The sequence below is a fragment of the Erpetoichthys calabaricus genome, chromosome 4 (assembly GCF_900747795.2).
Source record: "Erpetoichthys calabaricus chromosome 4, fErpCal1.3, whole genome shotgun sequence".
NCBI classification, from domain to species: Eukaryota; Metazoa; Chordata; class Cladistia; order Polypteriformes; family Polypteridae; genus Erpetoichthys; species Erpetoichthys calabaricus.
In genome coordinates, this window is record NC_041397.2 from 133,830,642 (window position 1) to 133,849,077 (window position 18,436).

General features: G+C 37.4%; 1 protein-coding gene across 1 annotated transcript in view; it reads right to left on the reverse strand.

The window, feature by feature from the left end:
* Window positions 1–10,134: 10,134 nt before the first annotated feature.
* cltrn (collectrin, amino acid transport regulator) overlaps window positions 10,135–18,436 on the reverse strand; it is a 34,940-nt gene continuing 26,638 nt past the window's right edge. Inside the window, exons 4-6 of the mRNA XM_051926618.1 lie at window positions 17,188–17,301; window positions 14,506–14,700; window positions 10,135–10,689 (exon numbers count right to left, since the gene is read on the reverse strand). Coding sequence (XP_051782578.1) covers window positions 10,542–10,689; window positions 14,506–14,700; window positions 17,188–17,301 — 457 coding nt within the window. The 3' untranslated portion in view covers window positions 10,135–10,541. The remainder of the gene's footprint in view (window positions 10,690–14,505; window positions 14,701–17,187; window positions 17,302–18,436) is intronic.

The following is an 18,436-nucleotide window of genomic DNA, read 5'->3' on the forward strand; positions in this document are numbered from 1 at the left end:
AAAGACGCTGGTGGAGAGGTGCGATGGGATTTAAGGTGGGCCGGATCTACAAGTTTTTTTGTAGGCTCTGGTAATTCTAGTGTTAATAGGCTGTCTTAAAAAGATTGACCAAAAATATACTGTAAGAAAAAGATAATCCCACAAAAAAACTCCAGTAGTAACAATTCATGCCCTGGTAAGTCATGATCTGGTAGTTTAGGACTGGCCAGCATAGGAAAGGGTACAAAAAATCCAAAAGTCACAGATACTGAACTGTGGGGCCCATGACCAGCTGAACCCATTCTTTAAAATGCTCCTGTGAGCCCACTCCTTTGACATGAAGTTAATATAGATACCTTGATAGCTCAGAAAATAGTTTTACTTTAAAATGAGTTCTTTGCAATAAAACAGGACTACAAATGGGAGCTGTTTATGGGAAATTGTTGCACAAATGTTTGAAATGTTTTATTGATTGTAATGAGGGTACTGTCCATGATAACGGGTTGGTGTACATGTGCAGTATAATCCTGTTTAATAAGGGTGTCAAAACAAAAGAATTAAAAGAACGGTCTATGCCATTAATTAAAAATTAGAGTAAACTCGAATGGATTTCAATGCTTCTGCAGAGGAGCTCCATCAATCTCAATTGTGGATTTGCTAACAAACACCCAATTTCGGCTTGTTGTTCACCTATATGGAAGGCAGAAAGGGCAGAACTTTCAGAACTGCAGAGGAACTGATTTCAGTCATCTTCTGGGCAGCGGTCTTCAGGTCTACAAATGAACAGGCAGAAGATGTTAGTGGCAGCACCTGGTTACCTTGTTGTTGCTCATGTCTGGTATCACACAGAGATTAAATATGTTACCAGACACTGTACCAGATATTAGTACTATGGAGACCTTATAATCTCAACTTTACAGTTTGACTGAATGACCTGTTTTCAATATAAACTTTCTTGCTGTTATATTGCAACTGCTTAGCTGTGAGGAAACCAATCTAACTTAACAGAACCCATGTTTAGGGAAAGACAAAAGAGCTGATGTTTATTTGCACTCTGCAGCAATTTTAGTTTCTTATTGACAAAAATATTACCTTTTTTTGTTTAATCAGCCGAAACTTATAGGTCCTTCAACTGGAATTGCCACTGGTGTATAAAATGGTTTAATGTCGTGATGAGTGCTGTGAAAATGTTATATACCATATAATAAAAATACTGTAATTTGTCTGCTTCTATCACAGCTAACACAATATAGGAGAGGTCAGGTAAGGTTGGGGTGCATGCGCAGAGCAGCAGCGAGCAGAAGCAGAGAACAGCGGTATCTCCCACACACATATAGCTCTTCACAAACGCCCAAATAAGTCCAACTGGAGTATAGCCGACATCCGATGAGGATAAGTAACTGGCAGTGAGAAGTCGATGTCGATCAGCCAGTGGGTGGTGGAAACTTAACGCGGAAAGCGCTGAAAACACCAAGTTTACTGCAGAAACAGAGAAGATGAACTCAGCGCTAAACATAGGTTCCATCTGTTCTTTACCTGTCAAGGGCACATTTTTATGTTGTATGTCCTGCAGCATGTATAGTTAAGGTTTTGTGGCCGACAATGTAGACAGCTTCACCTGCCAAAAGTGTTTAGTTAATTTAGAGTTGTGGATAGCGCATTGAGTACTGAGAAAAGCGCTTTATAAATGTAATGAATTATTAATTATTATTATTATTATTGTAGAGTTGGTCGAGAAAATACGAGAATTGGAGGACGATTTTATAAACCTGATAGCAATTAGGCAAACTGAAAATTGGATCGGCTGGGTTTGTTTAGACAATTTGGCTACTTCTGATTCGACTTCAGTCTCTCCTGCCCCCACTGTAGTCAGTGCACGGCTGAAGTCAGCAGCACCAATTCAGCCATAGGGTGAGTGGGTAACAGTAAGATGGGGTCTAAGAAGCCAAAATTTAGTCCCTCGGCACCCAGCTCACCAATTCGGACCTTGAACATATTCTCAGCACTCTGCAGCATGCCTATGGATCCTGAGAACAACAAAATGCTCATAACTGGTGATTCCATAGTGTGAAATCTTAGAATTCCAAATTATGTTAAACCAGCAGTTAATGTTAAATGCCAGGGTGAAGTTTTCTGACATAGAAGCCCAATTGGATTGTATCGCTGACAATGCAGTATCTACCTTATTGCTGCATGTCGGCACTAATAATATTCATTTACAGCAATCTGAGGTATTAAAGGGGAGGTTCATCTCTCTATGCACCAAAGCTAAAAGAAAATGTGAAAATTCAATTGTATCTGGCCCCTTACCAAGATTATATAGAGGGGATGTGATTTATAGCAGATCACATTCACGTCACTGCTGGCTAGAAACCTGGTGTGCAAATAAAAGCTTAGCGTTTGTGAACAATTGGGATAATTTTTGGGAAAGGCATGGATTTTTCAAAATAGATGGTGTTCTTCCTAACTGGAGAGGATCTTTTGTATAATCCCAAAATATGTCAGCAAAACTGCCTGGCTGACTGATTAGAGCACTATGTTTGATCTTATATCACAGGCTGTTGTTTATTCCACCTGTTACTTTCCTAAAGCTGTTACCCATAATACCTGTTGTGGGGCATCCAGTAAATTTAGTCATGATGCAGACCTTAAATTATTGATAACCAAAAATAAGGTGTATAATTAGACCAAGAGATAAAACCAGACCCTCCACCAGGGGCACCTGTAATAGAAACTTAGTTCAAATTGAAACAAAAAATATATCACCAGTTCAGAAATAAGTATGCAGTTTTAAATGCTGCTTATTGAACATTCGCTCTCTTGGAAGAAAAGCTGTTTTGGTAAATGATATTTTATTAAGTACAAAATATGATCTGTGTCTTTTCACTGAAACCTGGTTTTAGTAAATCTGACACTGTTCCCCTAGCTAGAGGCATCACCAGATGAATACACATTCCTTCATAAATGTAGAGATTCTGGTTGAGGAGGAAGCCTTGGAAAAATTTATTGTGACAAAATACAAATCGCTTCTAAAAATTTAGGTAACTTCACATCCTTTGAGGCATTTATTTTAAATATGAATACATTCCAACACAATTGTAGTGCTAGTCTACAGACAACCAGGGGCATATTCATTGTTCATGACTGAATTTGGCAACCTTTTATCTGATTTGGCTATAAATTATGATCATGTAATATTGGTGGGGGATTTTAATGAAATGGAAACTGAAACATGTAGCAAATGTTATACTTATTTATTAAATTCAGTGGGATTTTGTTGGATTGTCAGAGGTTCAATACACATTAGATTTAATTATAACTTACAAAGTTGAAATTCAAAATTTAAATATCACTCCATTAAATGAAGTTATTTCTAATCACTACTTAATTTCATTTGATTTGGTTCTTCCCTTACCAGTACACTCACAGATTAAAACAAAGACCGTGTGATATCTAGATTGTAATTCTGCTTCAAAATGTATAGATACTTTGAACAAGTGTAATTTTGGAAAACCATTTAGATCAGCTAACATCAAATGTAAATGTGTAAAACAATTTAGTTAGCTAAAATTACATTATAATATGACCTTGAGAAATGCTCTGGACACAGTGGCTCCCTTTAAAACAAAAGTGATCAAAGCACATAGAAACTTTCCCTGGTTTAATGAGAATGCTCAAGCTCTTAAAATAGAGTGTCAAAAACTGGAGCGCAGATGGAGAACAACAACAAAGCTGCATGTCTTTCAAATTGCATGGACAGAAAGTGTTAAAAATATTAAAAAGCTCTCTTTAAAGCTTGCTCAGACTAGTATTCAAAAATAATAGATAACAATAATAAAAATCTTTGGGTACTTTGGAAGTATCGGGCGTGCTAATTGATAGTATTCTTGACATAGTAAACTCGTCATTAGATACGGGGGTCTTCCCAGACTGTCTTAAGACTGTTGTAGTTAAACCCCTACTCAAGAAAAATAATCTTCACCGCTCTGCTTTTGAAAATTTTAGACCCATTTCTAACCTGCCTTTCTTAAGTAAAATTCTAAAGAAGGCAGTCATTATGCAGCTAAATGACCACCTCAATAAACATGCTTTTCTTGCTAAGTTTCAGTTCGGTTTCAGAACAAATCACAGCACAGAAACTGCACTCGTTAAAGTAGTAAATGACTTGCGGGTAAATGCAGACAGAGGCCATTTATCTGTTCTCATCCTCTTAGATCTGAGTGCCGCATTTGACACCATTGATCACAATATTCTTAGAAATCGCGTTAGTCAATGGGTGGGCGTCTCTGGCAGTGTCTTAAATTGGTTTGAATCCTACCTGGCAGGTAGAAAATTCTTTGTTAGTTGTGTTAATTATACTTCAAAGACACATGATATTCTATATGGTGTTCCACAAGGCTCTATCCTTGGTCCGCTGCTCTTTTCGATCTACATGCTTCCGTTAGGTCAGATTATCTTGGGGCATAACGTGAGTTACCACAGCTATGCTGATGACACGCAGCTGTATTTATCAATTGCACCTGATGACCCCGACTCTGTTGTTTCACTAACACAATGTCTTACTTCTGTTTCTAAATGGATGAATAGTAATTTTCTCAAGCTAAACAAGGAGAAAACAGAAATTTTAGTGATTGGCAATAATGGATATAATGAGGTTATTAGAAATAAACTTGATGCATTAGGATTAAAAGTCAAGACGGTGGTAAAGAATTTAGGGGTAACTGTTGATAGTAACCTGAATTTTAAATCACATATTAATCAGATCACTAGGACAGCATTTTTTCACTTAAGAAACATAGCAAAAGTTAGACCTCTTATATCATTGAAAGATGTTGAGAAATTAGTTCACGCTTTTGTTTTCAGTCGACTAGATTACTGTAACGCACTCCTCTCAGGACTACCCAAAAAAGACATAAATTGATTGCAACTGGTGCAGAATGCAGCTGCTAGAATCCTAACTAGGAAAAGAAAATTCAAGCACATTTCTCCAGTTTTGATGTCACTACACTGGTTACCTGTGTCTTTCAGAATTGACTTTAAAATTCTGCTTATGGTTTATAAAGCCTTAAATAATCTCGCTCCATCTTATATATCGGAATGTCTGACACCTTATGTTCCAAATCGTAACCTTAGATCCTCAAATGAATGTCTGCTTAGAATTCCAAGAGCTAAACTTAAAAGAAGTGGTGAGGCGGCCTTCTGCTGTTATGCAGCTAAAATCTGGAATAGCCTGCCAATAGGAATTCGCCAGGCTAATACAGTGGAGCACTTTAAAAAACTGCTAAAAACTCATTACTTTAACATAGCTTTCTCATAACTTCATTTTAGTTTAATCCTGATGATCTGTATATTCAATTAATTATCATAACTATTCATGGTGGCTCTAAAATCCTTACTAACCCCTACTCTCTCTTCTGTTTTTTTTTTTTCCTGGTTTTCTGTGGTGCCGACCTGTGCCACCACCACCTAATCAAAGCACTGATGGATTAAAAGACAGAAGTCTACATGACCATCAACATCAAGTCCTTCCATGAGAACCCTAAATACAAAGAGGACTGATCATTAATGTTAGGTAGAATGCCCAGAGGGGACTGGGCGGTCTCATGGTCTAGTCTTATTCTATGTTAATTAGTGTTGTCTTATTTTAATTCTTACTTTGTCTTTTTTTCTCTTTTCTTCATCATGTAAAGCACTTTGAGCTACATTATTTGAATGAAAATGTGCTATATAAATAAATGTTGCTGTTGTTGTTGTACTGTTTAGAGCAGTGGCTAATTTAACAAATAGGAATTCAGATATACAGTGTAAAATACCAACAGATATTAGCTGTACAGACTTTATGAACTTCTTTAATGAGAAAATTAAAAATATAAGATCCCAGATCTCAGCATCACAGTGCAAGCTGCATACTAGCTTGGCAGACCCTGTCTCACATTGGATTCAACACTTTAGAAATTTTAATCCTTTAACAGAGAAGGAAGTCTTGACTTTAATTTCTAAAATGAAACTACTTCTTGTTCCCTAGACCCAGTGCCAACAAAATTAGTAAAAAACGCAATTGATGTTCTTTTTCTCCATTAGAAAATAATGTTAATTTTCACTCGTACACAGATAAACACAAAGTTATACCTTTCTTTTAAACCCAATTGAAGTTTCTCTGATATTGTCTTTAATTAGTTGTGTTAGTGAATTAAAGGAGTGGATGTGTGAGAACTACTTGTCTTTAAATACCAATAAAACAGATGTTAATTATTGGAGGGAATGATGCTGATTGCAACAATATTTTGTCAACCATTTAACTCAGTTGGAATTACCATTAATTTTACTGAATCAGCCTGCAATCTCGGAGTTATCTTTGATTCTAGCATGTCATTCAAAGCGCACATTACAAAGTTGTCTAAATCATGTTTCCTCCATCTTAAAAATGTTGGGAAATTATGGCATTTTCTAAATAAATGGGATTCTGAGAAATTAATTCATGTATTTTTCTAGTTAGACTGACTACTGAAATTTGGTGTTCACTGCATGCTCAAATTGTTCTTTATACAGCTTCCAACTAATACAAAATGTTGCTGCAAGAATAAGGTTAAGTTTAGGGCAGATTTCAAAATCTTCTTTTTAACATATAAAGCCTTAAATGACAAAGGTCCAGCTTACTTGTCTGAACTGATCATGACTTACAAAGCAGAGCGCACATTAAGATCTCAAGATGCCAGTGTGCTTATGAGTCCAAGGATTAATAAAATAACAGTGGGAGGTCAAGCGTTTAGTTACAGGGCCCCTAAACTGTGGAATGGTCTGCCAGCTACTATAAGAGATGCCTTTGGTGTCAGCTTTCAAATCCTGGCTGAAGACTCGCTACTTCAGTTTAGCATATCCTGACTAAAGCTACTGATTAACTGTACAAACTGCATCTCTGTTGTTAGTCATTAGCACTAAAACATAAGCTATAAGATAGTTGTAATTCGTTACTCAATCCTCACCTATTCTGTTTCTCTTCTCGGTACTCAAATGTGGCACCTGGTGCCACTGCCTTACTGCCAAGTTGTTTTACCTGCCTAAGGTAAAGTCATCTCTGATGGAGGATTGTAGGAATTGTTGGGTAGAGGGGTCCTTTCATAGGATTGACTGGCCCAGTGTTGACTCAGCTGTGGAATGGCCAATAGGAGGAGGCAACTTGATGGCAGAGATCTCCAGGACTCTGAACAAATCCAAATCGTATTATGTAATATCATCTACTTTTGAATTCTGGTCTGTACTTGTAATATTCCTATTACACTATTATGTTGTATTGAGGATTACTTTTGTTTGTTCTGTGTATTGTATTGTATTTACCCCAGTTTTTTTGACATCCATTGCACACACAACCTACCTGGAATGGGGTGTCTCTTTGAACTGCCTTTCCCAAGGTTTCTTCCATTTTTTCCCTACATGGGTTTTTTGGGGAATTTATCCTTGCCTCATTAGAGAGTCAAGACTGGGGGACTGTCAAAAGGCAGGAGCCTTTTAAAGCCCATTGTAGCACTCCTTGTGTGATTTTGGGCTATATAAAATAACACTGTATTTAATTGTATCGTGTATGTAGTGGTACAGTGTGTTGCTGTATCCACTACATGACAAAACAGCTCTGGATCCTGGTTGGAAACCCCTCAGGCAGACACCCTGTCCAATCCCAACCTCTAGAAATGACCATCTATCTGCCACAGCCAGGTGTTACATAAACGGCCCCTTGGCCTGCGAGCCAGGTTACCCTCGGGCCACATGGTTATAGTGCCATAATTGATGCTCCCACACAATGCAGGTAATGTGCCTCATTCGGGACTCTATGAGCAACCACTCATTCGACACAAAGTCAAACCAGTGGCCCACAAGGATTCTCCGAAGAGACACAGTACCGAAGGAGTCCCGTGTTCATCTCAGGTCACTGGATAACATCCATGTCTCGCAACCATATAGCAAAACAGGAAGCACCAGGACTCTAAAGACTTGGACCTTCTTCCTTTTGCAGAGATGTTGGGAGTGCCACACTCCCCTTTCCAGCAACCTCATGACCCTCATGCTCTCCCAGTCTCTCCACTGACTTCATAGGAAGAGTCACCAGAGACATGAATATTGCTGCTGAGGTAAGTAAACCTCTCGACAGGGTCGACACTCTCTCCTCAGGCAGGCACACTGCTGATGGCTGTACCCAAGAGGCCATTAAAGGCCTGGATCTTGGTTTTTACCCAGTACACTTGAAAGCCCAGATGCCCAGACACTCTGACTCTTCACTCAGTCTCTCAAGAGAACCAATCAGTGCTTCCATTGACTCCGCGAACATCACAGCATCGTCGGCAAAGTCAAGAGTGGCCTGTACACTGGTACTGTGAGTGCTATGCAGAGTGGAGGCAGAACCTTTGCATTTTTCCCAGTTGATTCTGGGATTTGTCAGGGGTGTGTTCTTGCTCCTGCTCTGTTCAATGCTTGCATAGACTGGGTGTTGGGCAAGGTTGTGGGGTACAGCGACTGTGGGGCATTTGTTAGTGAAGAGAGAATTTAGGACAATATATTGAAAAATATATAATCAAATTATTAGTCTGTAAATTAATTTATAAACAGTCATTTATTTAAAAAGTTAATAATACAATATGATACTGAAATAGCTAATTTTTTAACAAGCTGACATATTTTGGACACACTGTAAGTAATTTAGATTTGCAGTTTTTAAGCAGTTGAGACCTTGGGTGATGTGCCTGAAGCCATCAACAACAGAGTTCACTTTATTTTTTCATGAATGTCTAGAGAGTGGTTTGAAGTCTTACACCAACACTAGAAGAAACAAAAATGTTTTTTTCAGTTCCTGTATTTTGTGTGTAATGATTTATTAAAAGGAAATTAACCACATTATTTAATATTTATGCAAGATTAATACTGCATGTCTTCCTTCCCTTTTTTTTAAAAGGATGTTTCTTCTTCTGCATGAACGAAGGTATGAAAGGAAAGGCCTGAACACATAAGTCAGTAAGAGGAAATTTGTCCAGGTTAAATTCTTGAGTTGAAAAGAAAATCTGATTGTGGACCTTACTGCTCTTTATCATTCCTTCAAAAGAACATTAAAAACCAAACACTTAAAAATGAGTTTGTTAAATATTTAAAGCACATTCTGCATATGGAATAGTGAAATATCTCATAGAATAGCAATTGCAGAAAATTATTTTCTGATAAATTTGTCAAATAAGTTGACAGTGAAAACTGTTGTATTAAGAAAATATCTTTCAGAATATAATATTGCCCAATTAGATGCACAAAGAGATTAACAAAGTATATTATTGTTCCAATTTTATTTGAATATTAAGAAAAAGAATTGCCATTGGTTGGGGTTGATGTTGAATCTGAATTTGATGTGAAATTGTATGGTTTATTGTATACTCTTTATAATATTTTTATAATATATTCTTATAAAAGGAACAAGAGGAACTGCATATTAAGTCTTTTACAGCATGCAGTATGCTTTTAAACTTAAAGCAGGTGATAATTAGTAAAAATAACCTTTTCTGGCTCAATCCTCGCCAAGCCTCATTCCCTCCACCCTCCAACTCCCACAGTAGGTTATCCTCATTAAATCAGTGGTTTCAGTCTTGTCAACAGTTTTGAATTTTCATTTATTACTTTGGCTCTTTGCTTGATGGCCACTTTTACTAGATAAACAGTATAAAAGTCAGAGAGTCATACTAAAGCTACTTAATCCAATTTGGAGTTACACTTTAAAAAAAACGAAATAATATTTTTAATATTTCAAAATGTCCATGAAATATGGTTTAAAATATTTAGCAGCCTAATTTAACAGTAATAAAAATATAATAAATGGAACTTTTTAACAGACATGATGAACATATCCATAGACATGGAGGAAATGCTCTTCTCTTCTCTTCTCTTCTCCTTATTCCAATGCTCCTAACTCTTTCTGAATATCCCATTTTGTCATTTGTCTGCTTGGCTACATCCATGGGGCTACACAGTTTCTTACAAATAAACTTTTATACTCAGTCAGTCAGTCAGTCATTTTCCAACCCGCTATATCCTAATACAGGGTCACAGGGGTCCACTGGAGCCAATCCCAGCCAGCACAGGGCGCAAGGCAGGAACAAATTCCTGGGCAGGGTGACAGCCCACCACAGATTTTTATACTCATGTATTCAATAATTTACAAATTATGGCCTGTGTTGAATATCATATTGAATCTGTCTAACAAATGATCTCACAAAACGCTGGGAACATGGTTCAAACATTTTAACTACACCTGTGTTGTTGTGACAGATCTTTATGATTTTTTTTTGGATCAATCTAAAAAAAAATAAAAAGATTAACAAAGCTTCAAAAGTAACAATTACCAGTGTTGAAAACATGAAATCTACATTAAACCAATAAATAATCCACTCTTAACAGTTTTTCATAACATTACAATATGTCAGTACTTACATTTTGAAATATGGGATTCCCAAAAAAGGGGACTCACTGTATTTTAACATACCAGCTTAAACACAGAAATCAAGCTTATTTAAGGCTTCAGGTTAATTTAGTCTTTATAATTTTGTGAGGCTGTCATCTTCATGGGCAAATGCACCATTGTTTACACCTTCCTTTATTTCAAGAACACCACAGTAAATTCCATTTTCTACAATATTGTCTTCTTTTTCCAGTTCATCACCATCTTCAATTTCCTTTATCTTCCTAGAAAAATCAAAAAGAATTATTAAATGGAGCTGAGACTGAATTTACTATTTTAATGTGAAGTCAGTGCAGCTCTTATGATGCATAGGGCTGGTTGAAGAAATCTATTGGAATTTATTGTCCTTATGTTTCTCTTTCTATGTTGATAGTGCCTTACAGATGGGACAATTTTCATGACCGAGTGTCTCAAGAATCTAATGATAGACACCAATTTTTCAGCAGTTACTTCTTTCCAGGGGAAATCCTTATATCTAGGTGCAAGCTAAAGTAGTGCCATTATTATCAAAAGGAGATCAGGCTAATCATGGTATTTACGTGTCAGCCAGCTTAACACATATGTCAAGTAAATTAATGCACTAAGTCATACAAGACAAAACAGAAAAGCATCTGAATAGCATGAACAATAAACACAAGTTTACAAAACGTTTTACTTATCCATTCTAGTCTTGTGAGGAAATGACAAAAATATACTATATTCCACAGTATTTCTTGAAGATTACTGTAGGATCAGTAATTCTGTAACCATTGAGGATATTCATACTGTAGATAGTTGTAAATTGTATAAGTCAGCTTTTAGAGTACGCCTTACCTTAAATTTGGGCCTTAACTGGTCAGGAAAAGGAATATTCTACAAATACTCTTTAATGAAAAAGAGAAGGGCTACATTCATCCAGTTCATTTAATTTCAGATCAAGAAGTATCAGTGCATCATTGAGTACTGGAGTAAGCAGCAAAATGTCTAATCCAGACATTGGTCTTGCCATATCTTGACTACTGGAACTGTTCACTGGTAGAGGTACCTGCATGTTCTACCAAGCCACTGTAGATGATTGGAAATGGCATTTTCTTCATCCAGCCCAGGCAGGCAAATGTCAGTCTTCTTTTCAAGTTGCTACACTAGCTCCCTTAGCTACAAACATTAAGTTTGAGTCCTTGATGATTACCTACAGAATAGTCAGAGGGTCAGATCTTATGTTTTGCATATGGAGACACCCATGAGGTCCTATGTGCCTTCTCACCCTATGCACCCTATGTGCCATCTCAAACTATGCAGAGACCCAATTGCATCTCAAGACTTTGAAGTTTGAAAGACTCAAAAAATTAAACTTGTCTAGTCTCAAGCAGAGGAATCTGCATGGGGACATAATCTAGAGCTTCAAAATCTTTAAACATTGATAAAGTAGATCCAGCAGAATTGTTTCAACATTAACGTTGAATCATGTGCTTTTAAACACCAGTGGAAATCAAGGGGAAGTGCATTTAGGGCTGAACCCAGGAAGCACTTCTTTACACAATGAGTTGGTGGAGATTTGGAAAAAAGTACTGAGACAAGTGTAAACCTTGACAACCTCCAAGAAGTATCTGGATGGGATACTGGGACAGCTTATCTATTAACTAAACAAATGAGCTTGATTGGAGTCAATGGTCCCCTCTCATCTGTCCAATTTATTATGTTTGTATGTTCTTTAAGGAACTCTACTTTCTGTTATTGTGTGCCAGGGGTTTCACAGTTTCTTTCTCTCTTTTGAAGTTTCAGACTAGTCCATTTTGTCCTTTGTGTGCTATAATGCTTGCTTCTCAATTCAGTGGCAAGACCGATTTTGTGGCTAGGTCTCTTAGACTACATTCACATTGTCAAGCTGAAGTTACTTGAGTCCAGTTTTTTGCCTTAATGTGACTCAAATCTGATGTGTTCAGTTTTGTGTGGACACAGACTTCCGATCTTTTCAAATCAGATTTGAATCACTTTCATATGTGGTCCTCGATCAGATATGTATTTGATTCATGGCCATATGACATGATTGTGAACAAACAGATCAGAATTCAAGTGTTTTTTGCCTATACTGTATGCATGAGCTGAGTGTTGTCATCATCAGCCAGAACCGGCAGAGTGGAAAAGTAACAATGGAGGAGAAATACAGCTGTGATAACAGTTGATGTCCTACCATTGCTTACTCCTTTCTTATACAAACACACTTTTATGTAGCAGTGCCAGAAATAACTTTTCTCAACCTAATCATGTATAGCTGACAAACTGCCATCCTCCGGAGCAAAATGCGATGCACACACTAGATACTAGCACATTCATATTGCTGGTTTTAACACCATAAGTTGCCTCACAAATATGATGTTTTTTATTGTTGGTGTTGCAGATGACTTGTGCATAAACTGAGTGTGACAGGAACGCTAATAGCATTTATCACCTGTTTGTTATGTTTTCTTAACAAAGAAATCATTCATCACCCTGACAGAGAGAAAGTACTCCTGAAGCATAAAGGTAAAAAATGAATGCATTATCTCATGAATTATCTCACAAAAGGTATACTTGCAATGGGTGTAAGAAGCAAGTATTCAGTATGGATAACATTTGCAATTATTGGGGAGAAAATTTTCTTCATGACTGCTGGTGCAGCTAGAAGCTCCCCATTCAAGAGAACCAGGATTACTCAAACATTTTGTCAACAGCAGCATTTTACAGATGAATCTAGATGCATCCCTTGATTTTGCTATAGATTGCTTCTTTGTGTATCCTTCTTTTTTTATTATTCTATTCTTTCTTTAGTTATTCATTTATATGTTTTTGTGAGTGTTTTTTCTTCTTGTAATTATTGGTGGCCATAATAGCTTAGTGTCATATTTGTTATATGCTGAAGTAACTATTAAAAATAAATAAATAAATAATTCCAATTACAAAACATCAAAAGCCTCAGGTATGAATACTTTCTTAGATTTTGCTTATGCTCAAAAGGTAAAAATAGTATATGCATAAAAAAGTAATTTAAAATATCATGTGTACACTACATGCCATGCCAAGTTCCTTTATAAAGCTCAAATCAACTTAAAATTATGCACAAGCTGTTAGTTGCTCTCTGTCACCTCCCACCAGTAACCATATCTGGTTGAAAAACTTAATCACCTTATAAATGTGGCATTTTCCTGAACGAGATCTTTACAACAAACCATGGGAGGACACAGAAAATGAAACTTCAGTGAATTTGAACTTAAGGTACGGTATTACTGACTGACATGGAGAACAGCAAAACATTATTTTTGCTGGTCTCTCATGGACTTCACAAATTAAAGAAAAACAACAGCGGGATCAAGTGACAGCAGATGAGTAGTGAGAGCCATAGCAATGTGCCATTATGCAGCACACACTAAAGGAAACATTGCGTGAATTGACACAAGCTGTTTGTGCAGAACTGCAAGACATTGAGAACAATCTTTGTGAAATTGTAAAATAATAAGCTTACTTTGCCAAGTACATGTCAATGTTGCAATACATACAAGTCCAAAAAAGTCTGTGTAGGACTTACAGGTAGTGGAAATTTGCCATAATGTTAATTTTCACTTCAAATTTGTGTTTTAAAAATCAAAGCTTTTGTATAAGAAATGGCTTACGCATGTTGCAGAGTGTAAACACATTTTTATACATGATGCCACAGGCTCCCATCCTTTGCTCTTCTTTTATAGTTGAGGAATGTGCTACTCTGCCAGCATTTGGAGAACAAATATTCAAAATATACATATCTGCATGACAGAGCACAAAAATACAGCCTCTCCAGTCTTACAGGCACCATCTGACCTGAGAACTTGGCTTTAGAAATCTAAATGGAAACACGTTTCAATGTTTTCAGAAAGAATTCACATCTGATTGAATCTTAAGAATATTAACTTTAAAATAATATCAGTTTTACACTCTAAGAGGGTTATAATTATATGAAGTAACAGAAAGTAGCTAACACTGGAAACATTTAATGCAAGATAAGACAATGTAAACCAAACAGTCTCATAAAGTAACATAAAGAAAATTACCTCTTTTTTGCCAGCACTCCAGATACAATAATTGCGATAATACCTAATGTCACTATTCCAATTACAACACCAAATACAACAAGCCACACTGGATACGAGGGTTCAATTGGAGACGGTAAAGTAGAAGTGATCCCTACAAACTCCAAGGTTTTGTCACTCAATAAAAATGCACTGTTGATTCTGTTTCTAGATGATCTGTAAGAAAAAAATGGAAAAGAAGCATTGGATGTAAACTAGTAATCTCTCTCTCTATACACATATTGTAGTGGACAGATAGGATTCTTGCCCGGCTGGGACGCCTCCATAATGGACGGAATGGGGAAGGGAGCTTGCATGGAGCAATATCTCACCCAGGACGACAGATGGCAGCCCCCCTGGCGTGCTACAGTGCCACGGGTTTGGAGCATGGAAGCTCAACTCTGCTGGGCCCGTGGCCATCACCAGGGGGCGCATGGAGAGTGGCTGAGCCCTCCTCTGTAGGGCTGCTGCCACACCTGGAAGTGCAGCTAGAAGGAGATCGTGGAACACCTGGAGCACTTCCAGGTGCTCTGTATAAGGGGTCAGCTGCCACAACTTAGAGAACCAGAGTCTGGAGGAGGTGGATGAAACTTGCTGGAGATGGAGTGGAGATGAGAGAAGGAAAGGAAAGGAAAGGAAAAGAAAGAAGAAAGGGACAGTGTATTGGTGCTTTATACTGTACTGTGCTTTGTAGTAGGGAGCAAAGGAAAAGTCCTTCCCCACTTAAAATAAATGGGTGCTGTATATATATATGTATATATATATATATATATATATATATATATATATATATATATATATATATATATATATATATATATATATACAGTCATATGAAAAAGTTTGGGAACCCCTCTGAGCCTGCATAATAATTTACTCTACTTTCAACAAAGAAGATAACAGTGGTATGTCTTTCATTTCCTAGGGACATCTGAGTAATGGGGTGTTTCCCGAACAAAGATTTTTAGTGAAGCAGTATTTAGTTCTATGAAATTAAATCAAATGTGAAAAACTGGCTGTGGAAAAATTGAGGTACCCTTGTAATTTTGCTGATTTGAATGCACGTAACTGCTCAATACTGATTACTTGCAACATCAAATTGGTTGGATTAGCTTGTTTAGCCTTGAACTTCATAGATAGGTGTGTCCAATCATGAGAAAAGGTATTTAAGGTGGTCAGTTGCAAGTTGTGTTTCCCTTTGACTCTCCTCTGAAGAGTGACAGCATGGGATCCTCAAAGCAACTCTCAAAAGATCTGAAAACAAAGATTGTTCAGTATCATGGTTTAGGGGAAGGCTACAAAAAGCTATCTCAGAGGTTTCAACTGTAAGGAATGTAATCAGGAAATGGAAGGCCACAGGTACAGTTGCTGTTAAACCCAGGTCTGGCAGGCCAAGAAAAATACAGGAGCGGTATATGTGCAGGATTGTGAGAATGGTTACAGACAACCCACAGATCACCTCCAAAGACCTGCAAGAACATCTGTATGTATTAAAACATTGCTACTATATTCATATTTACATTAAGTAATGTTAACTTCTTTTAGTTATTCGTTTACTAGTGTAGTCAGAAGATGGATTCTGTGCAGCCTCTTCAGTGCTTCTATTGGTGTTGTTAAGCAAATTTACTGATTGTTCTGAATACTGAAATCTGTATTTTCTGTGGCTCTTTGTTATGAACTCTCATAATGGCAGTCATTTTCACCTCATTTTCACAGGGTGTAATACAAAGTTTACTCCAAATGCATATTTTACAATTGAAATTTTCATGAACATAGCTGCCAATTCTTTCAGACTTGCATCAAAAAACAGACAGCACAAAGCACTTGTATCATTCACTTTTACCCTTAGTCCATTGATGTCTTTAAATTTAACGTAACATAATGTTAATGTGGGCGACATAAGGAGACCCAGGTTCACTTCCTGGGTCCTCCCTGTGTGGAGTTTGCATGTTCTCCCAGTGTCTGCATGGGTTTCCACCGGGTGCTCTGGTTTCCTCCTACAGTCCAAAGACATGCAGGTTAGGTGCATTGGTGATTCTAAATTGTCCCTAGTGCATGCTTGGTTTATGTGTGTGTGTGTGTGTGTATGCGCCCTGCGGTGGGCTGGCACCCTGCCTGGGGTTTGTTTCGTGCCTTACGCCCTGTGTTGGCTGACCCCCGTGACCCTGTAGTTAGGATATAGCGGGTTTGGATGGATAATGTTAATGTATAACCTGTGTATAATAGGAATCTTCGTAGGAGAAGTTTTGACTGTAGACAGTTCATCACTATTAAAAGCTTGCCCTCTGTCCGACCATGTTAACAAGAGCACCATTAGCTCAAAATCACCGCCTCTACTTTTAGTACTGCCTTAATGACCTAGAAATACATTTTCACTATGCTTCCTGTGGACTGCAATTCCTTTAACATGAACAGACTACTATATATACAGTATATTTATTGTACATATATAATACTTAAATAAAATAGTGAGGAGGAGAACCCATGGATATGACCCTATTTTTTATTTAACTTAGTTAAAACTGAAATATTCCCATTAAATTGGTGATGATTATGATGATGATGATTAATTTGTAAACTTTTATAAGCATTACTTCTTTCAAATAATGCTGATGAAGCAAATACAGGTACAGGTCGAATCTTCTGCATTGGAAATTAACTTACATTATAGCCTTCTCAAGCAGATCTTGTTGGACAGGTATTGCTGTATTGGGTCTCTTTACCTGTATCCAAAAGGAAACCCTCTGTGTTTCGTTGCAAATTAACACGCTAGAAACACTGTAAAAAAATAATAAAACAGAAAAATGCATTAAAATGGTGTCAAACTTTGCTCCATTTCCTTGCACCAACCACCCCTCAAATCAGGAAGTCTATTGAAAAGTGAGAACTCCAGATACCTTAGAGCCTGTCATTGCACAAAAGCACTAAAATTCTAAAAAACCAAGACAAGTCCAGGAAAAGAGACTGGAAACTGAGCCAGTCCAGCATGGCCTAAAATGTCCCAGAATGTCCAAAAATGGCTCATGGCAGTGGTTCCTAAATTCAGTCCTGGGGACCCATTGTGGCTGCAGGTTTTTGCTCCAACCCACTTCTGTTTGAAATGGTATTTCTAGTCTAATTACAGTAAGTGAGTTGTTATTTCCCAGTTTCTGTGTTTTGGGGTTAATGTACAGTTTACAGAACTAAGTTTGATAATTGTTTATTAAAATGTACTTTATGGGGATAATGTCAGTTTTTTAGTTTTTAACAATATTTTCATTCAGCTTTTCCAGGTGTTCTGGTAATTTAATCCATTATTTATTAATTAGTGGGTCTGATGCTGAAGTAATTGCAGCCTTTCATCATTCAGCAGCCATACCACATGCACTTCAGAACAGGTCATCCACCTGAAACTAAGTGTACTTGGATGGATAGCCTTCTAGGAAAAGCTTGGGTTGCTTCTGGATGAGGTGTTAGCAAGGCCAGCAGGTGGAGGGAGCGTACCCTGAAGTCTGAATGTGGAACTAAATGCCCCATTACAGTGATGGGGACAATGCGCTATAAAAATATTGCCATCCTTTGGATGAGAAGTAAAATTGAGGTCCTGGCTCTCTGTGGTCATAAGATATCCCTGGGCATCCTTCGTAAAGAGTAAAGTGTATCCTGATGTTCAGGCTAAATTGTCCTCCTTGGCTGAGTCATTCTGACCTCCTAATCATCCCCTGCTTCTAACTGGATATCTATCTCTCACCTCTTCACCACTCCACAGCTAATGTGTAGTGAGCGTACTGGTGCAAAATGGCTGCCATTGCATCATCCAGGTGGATGCTGCACAATAGTGGTGGTTGAAGTGGCTCCCCACTCACTGTGTAAAGCACTTTAAGTATTAAGAAAAATGCTATATGAATGAAAAAATAATTGTTATTCAGCGCTT